General features: G+C 40.5%; 1 protein-coding gene across 2 annotated transcripts in view; it reads right to left on the bottom strand.

Annotated features, from left to right (window-relative positions):
• AKT3 (AKT serine/threonine kinase 3) overlaps window positions 1-5094 on the bottom strand; it is a 132958-nt gene extending 127864 nt beyond the window's left edge. The window contains exon 1 of one of the 2 annotated variants that reach the window (XM_021392381.1): window positions 4913-5094. In XM_021392381.1, coding sequence (XP_021248056.1) covers window positions 4913-4958 — 46 coding nt within the window. In that variant the 5' untranslated portion in view covers window positions 4959-5094. The remainder of the gene's footprint in view (window positions 1-4912) is intronic. The other variant, XM_021392382.1, reaches the window with a different exon arrangement.

Raw genomic sequence — 16036 nt, 5'->3', positions numbered from 1 at the left:
ACTGTACAGGTGTTGCAAGATAAAATGAGGACATGAAACACGAAGATTAATGTCACTCCCGCATGCAAGTCAGATACATTATCTATTCCACATAATCTGCATAAAAAATATAATAATAAAGCAAGGTAAACACGGCCACAACAAACAGCATTATCTCATCCAGCACACCTGAATGTAGAAGCCCAACAGAGGTCTGGTAAGGAAGTACAGAAGTACAGACTGAAACAGATAACATCTTGTTTTGTTTTTAAATAACGATTTAGTCATTTTGTTATGTAATCCACATTAGGTATACTCTTCTCAAATGGAAAACCTTTACTCTTTCAACACACACACACACACTCATTGTCTGACACGTTCAATTGAAAACTGGGTCTTTAACAAGTTAGCATCTGTGTCAATTTTTCCTCTGTCCCAAATGATCTTCTAATAACATAGTAACATAGACATTTAAAACTTTTCCTATGTTTAAACTAATTGAAATCTTGTGAACAGGTTATATATAAAGAAATTAGGTTGCAATTAAGCATAGTTATTAATGATTGTTAAAGTTAATTCTAATTGTTGCGACTATTATAGACCACAGACAAGGTCAACTCTACAACACATGAAACTAGCTTTAAAGAAAAAGAAACAAACCACCTGAATTATATGCATAAAAACCTCTTTTATAATGATATGCTCCAATCACACTAAGCATGTTCATCCATTTGAAAAAACAGCTGTTTCCAAACTGACATATTCAGAATATATCCCCATTCTGTAAGACATTCAATTTGCATTCAGTAAAATTAAAAAGACTAAATCTTACAATAATTTGAAAAGAGGCTCTACAAAACATTGTGCTTATAAGCAAATTCAAAATGTAGAAGTAATTTCAGCAAGTACTACAGAGTCCTTACACTAACAGCATAAATACCAAATATATGTTTTAACTTCTGCAAATCAGCAGCAAGGCTTGGATCAGTCTGTTTCAGGTTATCAGTCAAAAGACCATGTCCTTTTCACCTATATGCATTAGAAGGAAAGAAAGTTGGTGCCATCTGAAAAGGGCACTTACAAAAGACAACACAACCCTTTTCTGATCTGGCTACAGGAATAATTGGAGAACACAGGGGAGAAAGGAAAATGATTACCCTCTCTGAAACAAAACCTACTGAGCCAGTACATTGCAAGACTGCAGCACAGGAACACAAGGCCATGAGATGCTTGGTTCTAAGCACTAGATCTGAGGCAGGAAGTCACAGACAACTGTAAGATCATGTGCACAAAATGCATTCCCACTGCTCTCTTGACTGAGTAGAGGCTACTAAGCATCCAAAAAACCATTCATGTCATGTATTTGGATCTTGCTCAGACAAGTTCCAACGTCTCACAGGGTAAGTCTGCATTAGTACTTTAGTTCAGACAAGGAGAGCACTTTAGCAACAAATCTTCCTATCACTCTGGCTAATGCACTTCTGTTTGCTGAACGAAGCAATCCTGGAGTGCACAAACCTGGTTTCTTTCAGATGAAAGTGAACCATGAGATATACTCTGGAGCTCTACCATTGCTATAATGGGGCATAGATGCAGACAGAAACCAGACCAAAGTAACACACACTTCACTCGCAAATGCCCTGAGTGCAGGTAGGTACCAGGTCCTCATCACCAAGTACTTCAGACTCTGGATCTGCTCTCACTGGACCACATCACTTGCCCAGGCAGGCCCAGCTCCTGCACCTCAAGGCCTCCTTTCACATATTGTGTGGGCTCTGAATGCTGCTGAGGTTCACTGAGCTTCTCAGGCTTTGCTTCCTCTTGGCCTTCACTTCCTATACCATCTGAAGTTCTCACCTCCAGCCTGTCACCTCTGTTCTCACCTTCAGCCTGTCACCTCTGCCAGTATGAGTGCCCATGTACAACAGCTTACCTTCCCTCAGTTTCATCTACTCTCACCAGACTGAAACACCTGCTTGTAACAACTACTCAAACCGAAGTATGATCACCTTTAATTAAGTAAACTTAATTCTGGCATTTCTTACTTTGAGTGCTGAATGATTTTAAAATTGGAATACCTCAATAGCTTTGTCATTTAAACATACACAGTGCAATAGCACATTAAAGCCAATCATGTAAAATCACATTGACTCTTTGTGCTCAAGAGGAGGTGTAAAGACTTGCAAACATACAACTGTCAGCAATCTATTCTTGACATGGATACAGTGGGAAGGAAAATATCCGTGCATTCCACAGCCATTAAGAATCACAATACACTGCACTAACATAACAGACCCTCTGCTCCTCAGCATCTTTCTATCTCAGCCTCAACATGGAGAGAGATCCCCAGCTCAACTCTCAGTCCTCTGCTCGCATTCCAACAGTTAGTTCCTTTAACTCCCTTTTGTAACAGCCCGTCTTATCAGCTGGCTCTTCTGAACTCTACTTCATCCTGGTTCTATCATCATCCTCATACTTCTTGACTGGTTTCCGAATTGCAGCAAGAGATTGCTCTGCTCTTTCTCCCGTACCACAGACTTCCCTGACTGCCCAAGGGAACAATTTTTAAGAGCCCTAGGCTGTATTCACACGACCAAGTAATTTGGCATAATAAAAGTGGATCAGTCAACTGAAGCACTCTGGTGCTCAGGCCCCTACTTTTACAGTGTACAGAGTTTATGAGTTCAATTTCAAGTTAAATTCAGTCTGGTGCCTCAGAAGGAATGTTGCACCATCCACGTGGCTTATGGCTGTCCAAAGGACCAGCTGTAAGTTGTTGGTTTGTACAGTCATGCCCCAGCTGGGGGCTGGAATCCACACAGTTTATACCTGGAGAGGAGATTCCACGTCTGGTTTCCTCCAAGAGGAACCTAGCATGTACATATCAAACTGCTCTACGAACTGAACCAGAAACTGTCAAGTGGGGATGATCAGAGAACTCGCTTTGAAAACCGTAATTGCATTAAAGCTTGAAGAAGCAGTGCTACCTTACCCAGTCCCATGATGTTTCCTGGTACAGAGAGAGAACATTCAGCTGGCCAAGTGTCTACTGAGCACAGTCAAATCCCAACTTTCAGAACTTAGATTAAGTTTAGCTTAACTTTTCCTTGGCAACAATAAAAAAAAAAGGTGATTAGCAACTCTAACTCCAAAGCCTGGGTAGAGTCTGTAACTACACAAAATGTGTAAGCACTGAAGGAAATGGTTACAAATTTTTGACATCGAAAAACCCCACTTCACTCTTCTTGTTTTCAGAAACAAAAAAACTTGAATCTACCAACACTCAGAACAAGTCAGGCACAGGAAATCAAGGAAATACTAGAAAACACATGAAAGAAAAACAACAAAAAATTACTTATTTAAACTTACAGATACCTAGAGCAAGAAGGAAAAAAAGAGTCATGCATTTGCTGAAAGTTCATTAAAATGAGGAAAAATGAATGTTATGAAATGCTTTTAATTTGAAAACAATAAAACTGACATTAAAATGTGAAATTCAGTAGACTTTTTTTAATCAATAGATAGCAAAACAGCATGAAAAGGAGAACCTTTATTTTACATTTCAGATTTTCAAGTGTTCAGTATGACACTTCATTTCACTGTACAAAACTATAGCCCTTTCTGGGACCCCGGTGATCAATACATATCACAGAGCTGATAACAGGCTTTAATAAGAATGATTGATTATCCCAATCATATCCAAATATGCTTCAAATTACATGAAATGAACAAAAAATGAAATCAGATATCCAAGAAGATAGGAAGGAAGAATTATTTAAAATTTTAAATAACTCCTGCCTTGCAAAATTTTGTTTGTTATATACGTAAATATATACTTCAAAACAGGAAGCAGGCCTTAAGCTTCATGTCATTTAGCTAATTTTCATCTACAATACCCATAATGAAATGCTGCAATACAATTATGCAGGAGTAATTACAGAATAATAAACTTTTTATCACAATTCTCTTGGCTTCTTTAACATTTAATGTCAATCTGCAATAAGAAAGCTAATAATGATCTTTGTCTTTGCATGCTGCTAATGAAACAAAGCATTTCTATGTAAATTAAAGAGTAATTTTGTTCACAGTATTCACATCTAAATCCTTCTGGGATGGAATCAGTATACATGCCCCTTTAATGAAGATCTCCTTCTCTCTGCAAGATAGATGATCTTCTTACGGAAATAATCATGTGCGCAACCACAACCCCAAGCAAAGCAGCACGAAGCACAGATTTCATTCAAAGTTCATTATATGATACGAATGCCAGGTGTTTCCAGAGGTTTCCCATTCAATGCCTAACGTGCAGCAACCTTCCCAAATTTCCAAATCACTTAGTGACAGATCATAAAATGACATCTCAAGAATTCACAGGAATTGAGTGTAACAGAAAATACTGCTTTAGACTAGCTTATAACTAGGAACATACTTTTTAATCATATGGCTTCCAGGTCTGCAAAGCAATTAGGTATACACGGAGCTTTACACAGGTAACACATTGATTTTATGGGGAGTATTTGAGTATGTAATATCAGCTGAGCCACATTTTTGCATCCACTGAGTTTTACACAAAATACTGCATCCACAACAGCTTCTACACAACCTCCAACTGTGCACCTCCATTCTTACTTACAGCTGCCACCACTGCATACTTAGTCTGATACAGGGGTGACAGGAGCTATAGCAGCAAGGTTAAGTGGAAACTACTGAGACCAGCTTCCTCCTTACCGTCACAGTTACCCACATAAACATGGGCGATGCTGAGGGGCAAGCATTAACAAGACTCAGGTCTTAATGGCTACTAATTCCATACGGTCAGATTAGCTTGTCACAGACTAGAAGATAAATCAAGAACACTCATAGTGTAACTGTACAATGCCACTGCACACAGACTGCTACAAACCAGAACTTTGCATTAATAGGTAGAACTTACCCCTCTTCTGAACCCAGCCTTCCTTCACAATGGTAACATCGCTCATGATGGCTCCACTCTGAACCCCCAACTCAAAAGAGTATTTCTTTGAGTTATCAGCTTGTCTGTTTGGCTTCTCTGCTGCTGCTCTTCCCAGTTTCTATTGATGAGTCACCCTGGAAGGAAATATTAGAGAAAGAATTTAAGTCTTTTTTGTTTTTCTCATTTGACAGCCAACAAAAAACTCTTTGTTGATGTCTTCCTCTGACTGAGCTCATATTAAAAAGTCTGCCTTTCCTCTTTTAATTAACGATATAACAGAATCAGATTTCTATAGTTTTACAGCACATTTTTCATGAACGCCTTTTCATGAACACCTATCTAGCAGAAGCCAAGTGTGTCACATTTTCAGTTATGTGGCACTATTATAAAATGCACACAATAAAATTTCTTGTACTAATGTATAGGATGCTGCTAAATGAAAGCCAGTACTTCTGCACAGGTCCAACTCTGAAGTCACGCTATCTTTAACCAGTCCCCTATTTGTTAGAATCCATGCAATGGAAAAGTGATTCTACTATTAAGACCACATTGATTATATCAAGAGTGCAAGGAAAAGGAATGAAAGGCTCTGTAAAAGCAATTAAAACCAAAGTTTTATGATGATAACCATATCCATTAATGCTTAACTGTTAAAATCTGTATTAAGCCATTCACCAGCCAATTACTTTTTTAAATGCTTGAATTAAAAATAAATAAATAAAATGTAAAGGCTACAGAAATACAATGAAAGCAGGAACAACTTTACGCGATACCTGGTAGAAACACTTAACTTTAAGTTTTTAAAAACCACCATCATCTACATGTAAATGAATAGAGAAACAACTTTTTAGGAGTACAAATTAACCCCCCAAAAAGCCACTGTTCGATTTATGAAAAGCAACACAGATTCTCTTAGGGCTTTCATGCAGGCAGTGAAAGCCTGGCTTGCAGGGGCAGAAGGGAGGCTAGCCCTGCAACAGGACATGCTTCTCCCAGAAGGCACAACCCCTCCTTCCAAACACCTCACTCCCAGACTACCAGCTAACTGCAAAGAAGAGATAACAGCACTGTAACCAAACAGGAAGAGAAGTCAGAGGGAAGGAGAGGTTTCCTTTTGCCAGCAGACTGCCTCTCCCCTCCATCCTTTGAAATAAACAGAAACACCCAAATAGTATCAATCTAGAAAAGGGTGGGATGCCAAGAAGAGGGATTTCAGTGATAGTGGAGGAACACCCTTCTCTAGTTGTACACACAGGAACACACCTTTGCACGCTGCTGGCATGGAACACAACAGAACGACGACTAGTTTAATACTACAAAATGCAGCATAGTCATTCAGTTTATTGACCAACAAATGTAAACGTGTGACAGAAACAAATACTGTTGTCCTAGAAGCAATTGTGTAGGGAATGACTGGAGAATGGACTGGGAAATAAGCTGTTCTAATCCAGCCAAGTACAGTGTAAAAACTGACCATTACACATATGCAGTTTACTTCTTATTTATCATTTGAAACCTGTATTTGCAGCATTCAGCAGCCAGATGGAAGGCTGCCTCTGTATCGATGCTGTGCAGAATAAAAGTTGGTATGAATATTTTTTTAAAGCGGTAACAAATAACACAGTACAGCATGGTTCAGAAATACTGAGGTGTATCCATTTTACAGTTTTGCTTTCATTTATTTTCTCATAAACATGCTGAAATCCAGCTGCTTAAACTTAAAAACCACAGCGCTGAATCCATGAGTAGCACAAAGTTTAAATAGCACAGAAGGCAGTGCCTCAGAGCCACCTCCCCAGCACTGGCAGCTGCAACAGCCAGCCCGATGCAGGAGATGCACAGCCCTGTGCACCAGCATCACACCGGCTGTGTCCAAAGGGACACCGGACACCTCTACTGATGCGAATGCTCCCTGCTTTAGGACTTCCACATATTTAGGATTTCTTAAGAGTTGAAAGGAAATGTTACATACAAGGTTTTGGAAGGACAGGAGACAGCTTCATTGTTGCTAATTCGTCTCTTCAGCTTTAACTGTTTATACTTTGTATTATGAAAGTCAGCATGGCAGAAAAAATACAACCTGCCTTTCCGCAGCTTTTTACCTCACTAGTCCGAGACTTTTTTTCCTGGGTCACACACTATCAGAGCTTTTGTTTGTGCACTTTAGCCCAGTGATAAGCAAGTCCACCAGCTGTGCCTCGGCACAGATCTGAAAGAGCGAGGCACGCGACTGACACAGGTCCCAGCTCCGCCGTTCTGGCTGACAGCAGCACAGCGTCAGCCCCTCCACAAACATACACACCTTCACAAAACCTGGGATGAGTGTCAAAAAACAGCAATGTACAAACAGCTGCATTGCAATACACATGTAAGCACAACCACATCCCTGTGCCCAACTTCAGTGTGACTTTCCTAAAGACCCTCCATGCATTCTTTAAGACATGATCGCAGGTGACATTTTTTTCAACTATAAGAACAAAATAAGTATTTAGCTTGAGGTGGTGTGTGCTGCCATTTGTTTTACCCTTCCAGCCACTTCAACGCACTTCCCAACATCGACGTGCTCTTACGAAAAGTGCAATCATTTATTTTTATTGGTAGAGACTAAGCTGTAAGGAATGAACTTCTGCACTAAGTAGCCATGATCTTGTCTGCCCACAAACTGATCATAAAGTCCACGATTTCAGTAGAGACTTGGTTTTAATGAATTAATTTATGCTTAAAGTTCCCTCTTTACCACCAATCATGATTAAGCTAGTATTATTTAATCAAAATCTGAACTGTGACTGATTTTTATGTCAGCCAGTGCCCCAATAACCACAAGCGCACACCTGTAGGATTGCATCCTACTACTCCCATGAACTGCTATATTGAATTTCAAAGAAAAGAAAATAAATACAAAAGTTCGATAAATATGGTGACAAAACTAACTGAATTATCTCCAGATTAGCTTCACGGTATTAACAGGAACAACTTAAGTAAAATTATCAACAGTTGTATGTGGACATAATGGTTATAGCGATTGCTCCCTTAATTGGTAATTGAAAGTCAATCTGAATTACATAGGAAGCTGCAGAAGACAAATTGAAGCATTAAAAGACTAATGAAAAGAAAGGTTATGCTTTCACACTGCACTTTCAAGAAACCATTTATAAGCATCTTTAGCATTACCCCTTATTAAATTCCTTTTAGGCTTTCTAAAAGCTGTATTCCCTTACTCGGAAAGTCATGCAGCACAGGTCTGGAAGAACAGATTCTTGAAAATTACCTATTATAATGACAAAAAGTAACCTTAATGAAAAATAAACGCACAGACATCTTCTCCCTGAAGATGTACTGGTGCATTTCTATAGACATAAAGGAGCTCCCTATAACATATGGAACAAGAACTCTCATATGAAAATAGCATTCCATCTATAGTTCAACTATTTCAAGAAAGGCTACAGAAATGTTCATACTGCACAGCCCGCATAGAACTTCAATACTTGTTAGCCACCAACTCTGCTCTCCCAATGAAGAGCTATTATAAATTCTACAGTTTCCCCTGTAGCTATAGGATGAACCAACAGAAATGGGGAAAAAATGTTTAAGAAATGAAACTGAAGATATTTTGCACCCCAGCTGCTTCTACAGGGAAAAACTTGTGTTTCTATGTATGTGCTAGCAACTGAAGAACAGGTTGGATTGTTGAGTGGGGTGGTTTTGTTTTTTTTTTTTTCAACTTTACCAAACAAAACTCTTAGAAGATACATTTCCAAGAACATTTTATCTTGCAGATTGTACCAGTCACATACACACATAAAAAACAAAATAACTTACTGTCTGCATGTTTTATGGTGCAGGTATGACAATTTACTCCATCATGACCAGTTATGCTAACGAAACACCCGTACTTTTTAGCATCTGGTAAAAAAAAAAATGGCAAAATTCTTCCTTTCTTTACTGGAAAGCTATTAAGCCACTTTTACCTTGTTACATGAAATAATTCAGCACATTTCTAAAGAGCTACTGCTTCACTTCTAAGTATCTGGCTGCCAGGGCAGCAAGGACATCTTCCTTAACAAAAGTCAAGCAGAAACTTCTACATGTGGCAGATCCTACTAAGACCCATGGTTTTCTCCAGCTATGGTGAAAAACCAACACCTTCTCCTCCCAGGCAGAAAGGAGCAAAAACAGTGTTTCAGGTCTACATTTAACAACTACTATATGCAAGTGAGTAATCATCAAGACTAGTAAGAGCAGACAACACTCCCTTGGAATCTGGGCATCCTCCCATTTCCTCAGTGACAAGAGACAGCTGAGTACAGAAGTCAGTGCCCATAAATTCAGCGCAAATTGTATGATTCAGGTCTCTGTTGTAAGAACTTTCATAAATACAAGCTTCTACTTTCAACAATTTCAGAGCTGAGAATAAACAGATACTCTCACATTTACCAACTTAAGCTACCACAGGGAACACCACCAGGATCAGCTTCACCTCTTCCAATGACTATCCCTACATCCGCTTGTACCACCCGCATCCCCTCTCATAATATATAAGGGAACTACTATTTTCCCTCGGTGGGGAGTGGGGGGGGAACAAAAAGTGAATCTTTGTGATTCACTCTGCCTGACTCACTGAGATTCCTTGGTCTTCCGCGTAATCAGAGCCAAATCTCATCTTTATCTCATTTCTCAGAAAGGTACACTGAAAAATTATGCACTTGCACATACAAACCATACAAAAACACAAAAAAAGTAGCTCAGTCATCCTCCAGCCCAGTGACTGTCATCACCCTCCATGTTTGTTTCTCTGCTTTGGGGGCATTTTTTCCTCTTCCAGCAGACTGCGTTCTTAAGAGGTTTTCTCAGAACTAAGTTTGAATGCTCCAATGCAACCAGACAGACTGTAGCAATCACTATAATCACAGAGCAAGAAATTAAAAAGATAAGAATCTAAACTAAAAACAGAGCTCTCTTTAGGATTTGATATTGAGATCCAAGTTTCATTTGTATGAAAAATGCATGCATATCCTCTTCCCCTACCCAAGCTGTTATCTAAAAGTCTGGTCAAACAATTAGAGGATATATTGCACAGCATCAAAAATCACACAGAAGATCATGCTGCAGAACAGAGATTACTACAAAAACTCCTAAATAAAACTAACCCATGTCACTAATGGAAGAATCCTACCCAATTCAGCAATTTCTCTAAAAGTTACCAAGTATTTCTACAGGCTTCTATGAACTACACAACCCGGAATTTTGGTTACACTTCAAAAACAGTACAGTTGCACTATGTCCCTCTTTACAGTCTCAGGAGGACTGACTGATTTAAGTACTGTCACTGCTTAGATTGAAAAAAAGGAACCTGCGGGTAGACACTATTTGTTCAGCTTACTAGAACTAACTGATAAACAAACGAAACAAAACAAACACAACACCAAACAAAACATTAACTGGTTTTAATTTAAAGCAAAAACAAAAACAAACAGAATAAAAGAGAATACATTCTAAATTTACAAAATCTTAATTGCATGCACAATTAAGAAACCCAAACATGCCTTTAAATAATTTCAAAGCATAAACGATAGTACTTAACAATTTTTAAAACAAATATAAAAAAAATTTCCAAGATATCTCTCTGATTGGCATTCCAAACATTTTTTTTAAATACATTTTGTACTAAAAGTCTCAGTGTTATTACGAATATTGGCATCAACAATTTATTCCTGACACATTTACTTCGTAAGCCTTGACTTGGAATTAGAAGGAGGATAACATACAAATGGCAATTTTTACACTTCGTGGTAAGGAAAAATCAACATACTTCAGAAAAGATAAATAGGTCTTTCTCAAGCACACTTACATGTATGCTTTGTGCCTTAACTGAAAATCTCTGCGTTCTGTTTTCACTTTCAGTATGACAAAAAGCTGCACGTAACTCATAAATGCTGTGGATAAGCCTGGTTAAGAGATTACAGGCACAGTGAGGCATTAATGTACAAGTTATGCGTTTTATTTAGATTTTGTAATGAGAAGTTTTATCTGTAAAGAATCTACAATTCTGCATTCCTTTTTGTGTTATAATGACAAAATAAGTTATTTTAAGGAACAAAGGTATAACCAAAGTAAGGTGAACAAACCCACCCCTGTCTTTGTTTATCGAGGTATAAAGGAAGTTTCTAAAAGTAACTAAATTGTTTCTCAAGAATCCCACGTGAAACATTAACAACCCATTGTTTTGCACTGTTTTTATTGACAAGAATGCTTTAAATCCTTTTCTCCCCTCCAGTCACAGAAAACAATAACTGAAAACTGACAGAAGGAGAGTGAGAAAACGTAAGAGAAAGGTATGAGAATACAGGTCTGAAATCCAACCAAAGAATACATTTAAAGCAGAAAACAGGAGGGGGAGGGCTAAAGCTACGCGTTGAGGGAAAAGTTTGATAGACAATGAGGTGGGGAGAGTTTTGAAACTTAAATCAAATCAAGGATTAGTTAGGTATCACAACTATGACAATCACATTCCACTCAACACTTCAGTATAAATGTAACAAACTGCACTTGCTGAGGATTAACACAGGAATACTACTTCTTGCCTTTTTTAAGTCGAAGTTCCTACACCCTTTAAAAAAATAGTTCAGGAACGATTCTAGCAACCAAGCAAAACCAACCTCAAGTTCCATATTTTGAAAACGAACTAAAATCGGATTTCTGTCTCTAATACTCCAAAATAGGTTGCCTACTTTTCGAAAGTTCACAGAATTCAAAAATTCCTGTTCATTCTGAGGTGTTTTAAAAAGCATCTTTAAGAGACGCAAAATAGCTTCATTGAACTCCCAGGTTTAACTATTAGTAAGATAGTGCATTTCCTGGAGTCCAACATCCTAGTGTGTGTACAGCACCAAGCACGCTGCTGAAGCCACAAACACCGAAGATAACAAAAGCCAGAAATAAGTGACGTGCTATGGGCAACAAAAAAAAGGAAAGCACTGAAATAAAAATATGCTCTCAAACTATTAATATTCAAGATGGAAAAAGTTCAGTGATATGTCTAGCAAGAAATTTTTTTTTCAAACTCTTAAAGTTGGATTTATTTATTATGCGGATATTGTACAAATTAAATACTGAATTCGTTTGCATAAATCAGGCTGAACTTTGCGATTCTTTCCCACAGATCCATCAAAACTGCTGAACTCCTTAACTGTTTAATTCTGCCCCTGCAATATGACCAGAACTTAATCGCACTCCAACTTCCAGCCTACCACTTTGGAATCTGCTTGTTCATCTTCAAACAGCATTACTCTCCTCAACTTGAGATCCAAATTTCCCAAGTGCAGAAGGAATTCTCCTCAACCTTAAATGAAGAATGTGCATTTTTCACAAGTATATTGCTGCTTAAGCACATTCAAGGATAGATGCAGTCTTCACTAGGTGAAGGTCCTCTCCAAATGATACACAAAGAGATAGATTAAGTGAAACTCACACATTCAACTTTAATTCTCTGCCTCCAAGTATACCAATACATATAGGAAAAGGTATAATAACTTGAAAAAAAATGCATTAGGCAACTTCAGCAATCAACTATCTCAAGAAGCGCAATAAACACTTTGGGAAAAACAAAGAACTGGCTTTGTTGATAGAAATGGTTTTGAAAGATGGCTGAGATTCAGCTGAGAAATTCTGCACTTTGTGGTGTTAAACCAGCTGCATGAGAGGTTTTTGACTGCTGGGCACCGCCATTCCACACCTACAAGAATTCAGGGGCAAGACCTTCACTGATCTCAGCGAAGCTGAATCATTTATCCCTGCCCCTGCTGCAGGATGCATTCAAATATCCTTACCACACACTCAGCAATATCTGACAAACAGTGCTGTCATTCAGCCATGCATAGGAGATACTGAGGTCCTAGCTGGTGATACATAAGAGATACTGTGAGTCCTAGGTTCAATCGTAGTCACCTAGGACTCACACCTAGACACCTGGAAACATGCAGTAGAATTGGCCGAGATGAACCGAAGACATACAAAGTTATTTAAGTGTAGTCACTAATATCAAAAATCTAAAAAACATTTTAAGTGACCTAAAGTAATTGTCTTCACATGCACAGGATAAAAATGCTTACTCTCCCTAACAAGAACATTTTATGACAAAAAGGACCAGTTCCAAATGCACCAGTGCACCAGCTCTACACTACTTCTGTTGCCATACCTCAAGCTGATCCACAGCTACAGGACAAGGACAAAATGCCACACAATCTATTGCTGCACCCTCCAATTTCTGCAGGATTTGTACAAGCTACACAGCTAAAACAAGTTTCATTTGTAATTTTTCTCTTCACACAGACAGCTCTAAATCTTCTTCATACAACCAGTCCAGGAAAAACTTTGGTTTGCATTCTCAAGGATGATTTTACACTATGCAAAACACTAAAACGTTAACTTTCCCATTCAGTCTTTTATCATTTGCCTCTAGTTTTATTCATTCCTCTGGTTCAGCAGATTTTTTAAATGCTTTGAACCAGTTCTTCCATTTACAGTGTAATTCTTCCTTAGGAAATAGTCTTTTCTCTACAAAGCCCACCTGTTGCACAGAGACCAACCAGTGCCACAGCTCTTCCAAGGACAGTGTGTGACACCAGGCATACTCACACAACACACGAAGCACAGTAAGCAGTGCCGTGCTCCTGGAGGTGCGGCTGTACTAGGAGCAACCTCATCCCCTCCATGATGTTCTCACTGGGTACGTCCCCCACAGAGTGAGAATCAGAGGCGGCACAGATGAACCTAATATTCTAGAGTAACTTCAATGGGCACTTAAATCAGATATCTATTCTTCTAAAAATAGTACTTAAATCAATAAGTGGTTGGTAAACTTCATATAAATATTGTCAAATGAAACACACAAATGCACACCTTAAACTACGCCACTCTTTCTGAATCATTACTGTTTCTGACAAAGAGAGCAGCACACATGTTGAACAGAATGTTTATTTTCTTAGAGGGGCTTCAGGCACATGGCACCAGCTCGCATGGGACAACCACCACCCCTCAGGACACGCAGTTACAGCGTGCCACATTGCTGCTGAAGCAGCTCCATTTACAGACCGACCACATTGAGATGGAAGTTCAGCACAACAAAGTGTTTGCTCAGCGTAGTTCAGTGTTTGCCCTCTCCCAGTGCTGGGTACAGACAGCAACAAGCCAAAGCCACTAGAGGTGCAAGGGAACATCAGGGCCCTATCACACAGCTGAAGTAAAGTCAGGCTGCCACATACAGGCCCACCTCTCTGCCTCACCAAGAGCACGACATGAAGCGACAATCAAGCACTTCAGATAGAAACTCTGCATTCTATACACCAATAATGGCACAGAAATTTTGAATGCATTTTAACACAAATCATTGTAGTAATGGTGCCATACCATCCAAAACAACTGAGTATTTCAAACTTCCTTAGTTCTTTAGTTTTCAGTTCTTTAGCTTTATTAATAAACCGCTGGGGTAAAGAAATGACTATTTGCTGTGTCTCCTGTAGTTGGGAAAACGCATAGAGAATATGAGAGAGCACCCAGTGGCAGTGGCAGACGTTCCAAAGCCACCTGCAGGCCCCCAGTTCCTATAGGAACCTCAGGCACACGCTGCACCAAAGTAGAGCTCCAGCCTCTGGTAACCCCTCGCACACAGAAGCAGAGCTCCACTGGTTTGGGGTTAGGCTAAAGAGAAAACTTCACCACTATTCCTTCCCCAAAGCATTTGTTCCAGCATCAAAATGCCAAAACCACTTTTTAATACAAGTTACTGCCCCCTCAGCCTTGGCACTACATGAGCTGAAGCTCATGCACCTCTCAGATTTCCCAGAGGCATCCCACGGAACATCAGTATTTTATCTGACAATGTATCATCTTCCTCCAAATGACAAACAAATGAGGGCCTGAGGCACTGAAACACTGGTTTCCATGAAGTTGAGGTTCTGCAAGGGCAGCGACAGGGCAGGAGGGCACTGCCGCACTGACTGCTAAAGTGGGACAGTCCCACTGCGAGCACCCTGCACTCACACACCCAATCCAGCACTGCCACTGGAGAAATGGGAGCTGCTAGGTATGGGACAGAGCTTTCTAGCAAACAGAGAGTTTTCCCTCTCTCTGCAGTTTACCTCAGCTCTCCTTTGAACTTGACTTAGTGGCCAACCAAAATATACACATACAGGCTATAATTAGCAATCCAATCCAATTAAAGATATTGGGGTCAACTTAAAGACTCCTGCGGGGGGAAAAAAAAAGTCCTACAAACAGGCTCCTCTTCAGTAGAATACTTGTTTAAAACAACAGGTAAGCTTTCCTCCTTATCTCATTCTATCCATACTGCTATGCAGCAGTCTGCAGGAGCAGCAGCTCACACAAACACCTGTCTGAGGCTCAGCCACCTCAGCTGGGTGCCTCTTGCCCTGGGAAATAAGGGCCTCTGTACGCAAAACGAAGAGACACGTGTCTGCCCATTTACAAAGTTTTAGTAAGCACCAAGCAGGCAGCCGCAGCAGAAGGGACGGCCGCAAGTTCCTTCCGCGCTGAGGAGAGCTGGCGACGCAGGCATCCCAGCCCTGAGCATAACACTCCTCAGCAGGAGCTCAGTGAGTCAGGCCTGAGGCACATTGTCATAACAACAAAGATGGGATCGTGTCGCTGTATCCAGGCAGCGGTCAACCAATAATTACAGAATAAAACCAGAAATAAGGTCAAGAGGGTTGCAGTCGGTCACTACTCCTTTTCCGCTGCACGGCAACGAGAGTTCGGGGCTATCTCACACCACCCCGCCACCCATCCCACGGCGAGGGTTGTCACAGGGCCGCCCCACGCTCCCCCCCCATCCCGAGGAGGGCCGGGAGCCGCCCCCCGCCCGCCCGGGCCCAGCTCCGCGCTCCCCGCACTCAGCCCCGCGCGCGGCCGGGAGGCGCGGTCCGACTGCGCATCAGCTGCTGCCCGCGCGCCGCAGCCTCCCTCCATGATGGCCGTGCAGGAGGCGGAGGCCGGTTTGTTTACTTGCAGCCGGAGCCGCCGCCGGCGCGGCCACGCGCGGACCCCCTCCCACGCCGCCGCTCTCGGCGCAGCCGCGCGCGCGGCTCC

Source organism: Numida meleagris, chromosome 3 (genome assembly GCF_002078875.1).
Source record: "Numida meleagris isolate 19003 breed g44 Domestic line chromosome 3, NumMel1.0, whole genome shotgun sequence".
Classification (NCBI taxonomy): domain Eukaryota; kingdom Metazoa; phylum Chordata; class Aves; order Galliformes; family Numididae; genus Numida; species Numida meleagris.
This window is presented reverse-complemented; position numbering and strand designations above follow the sequence as displayed.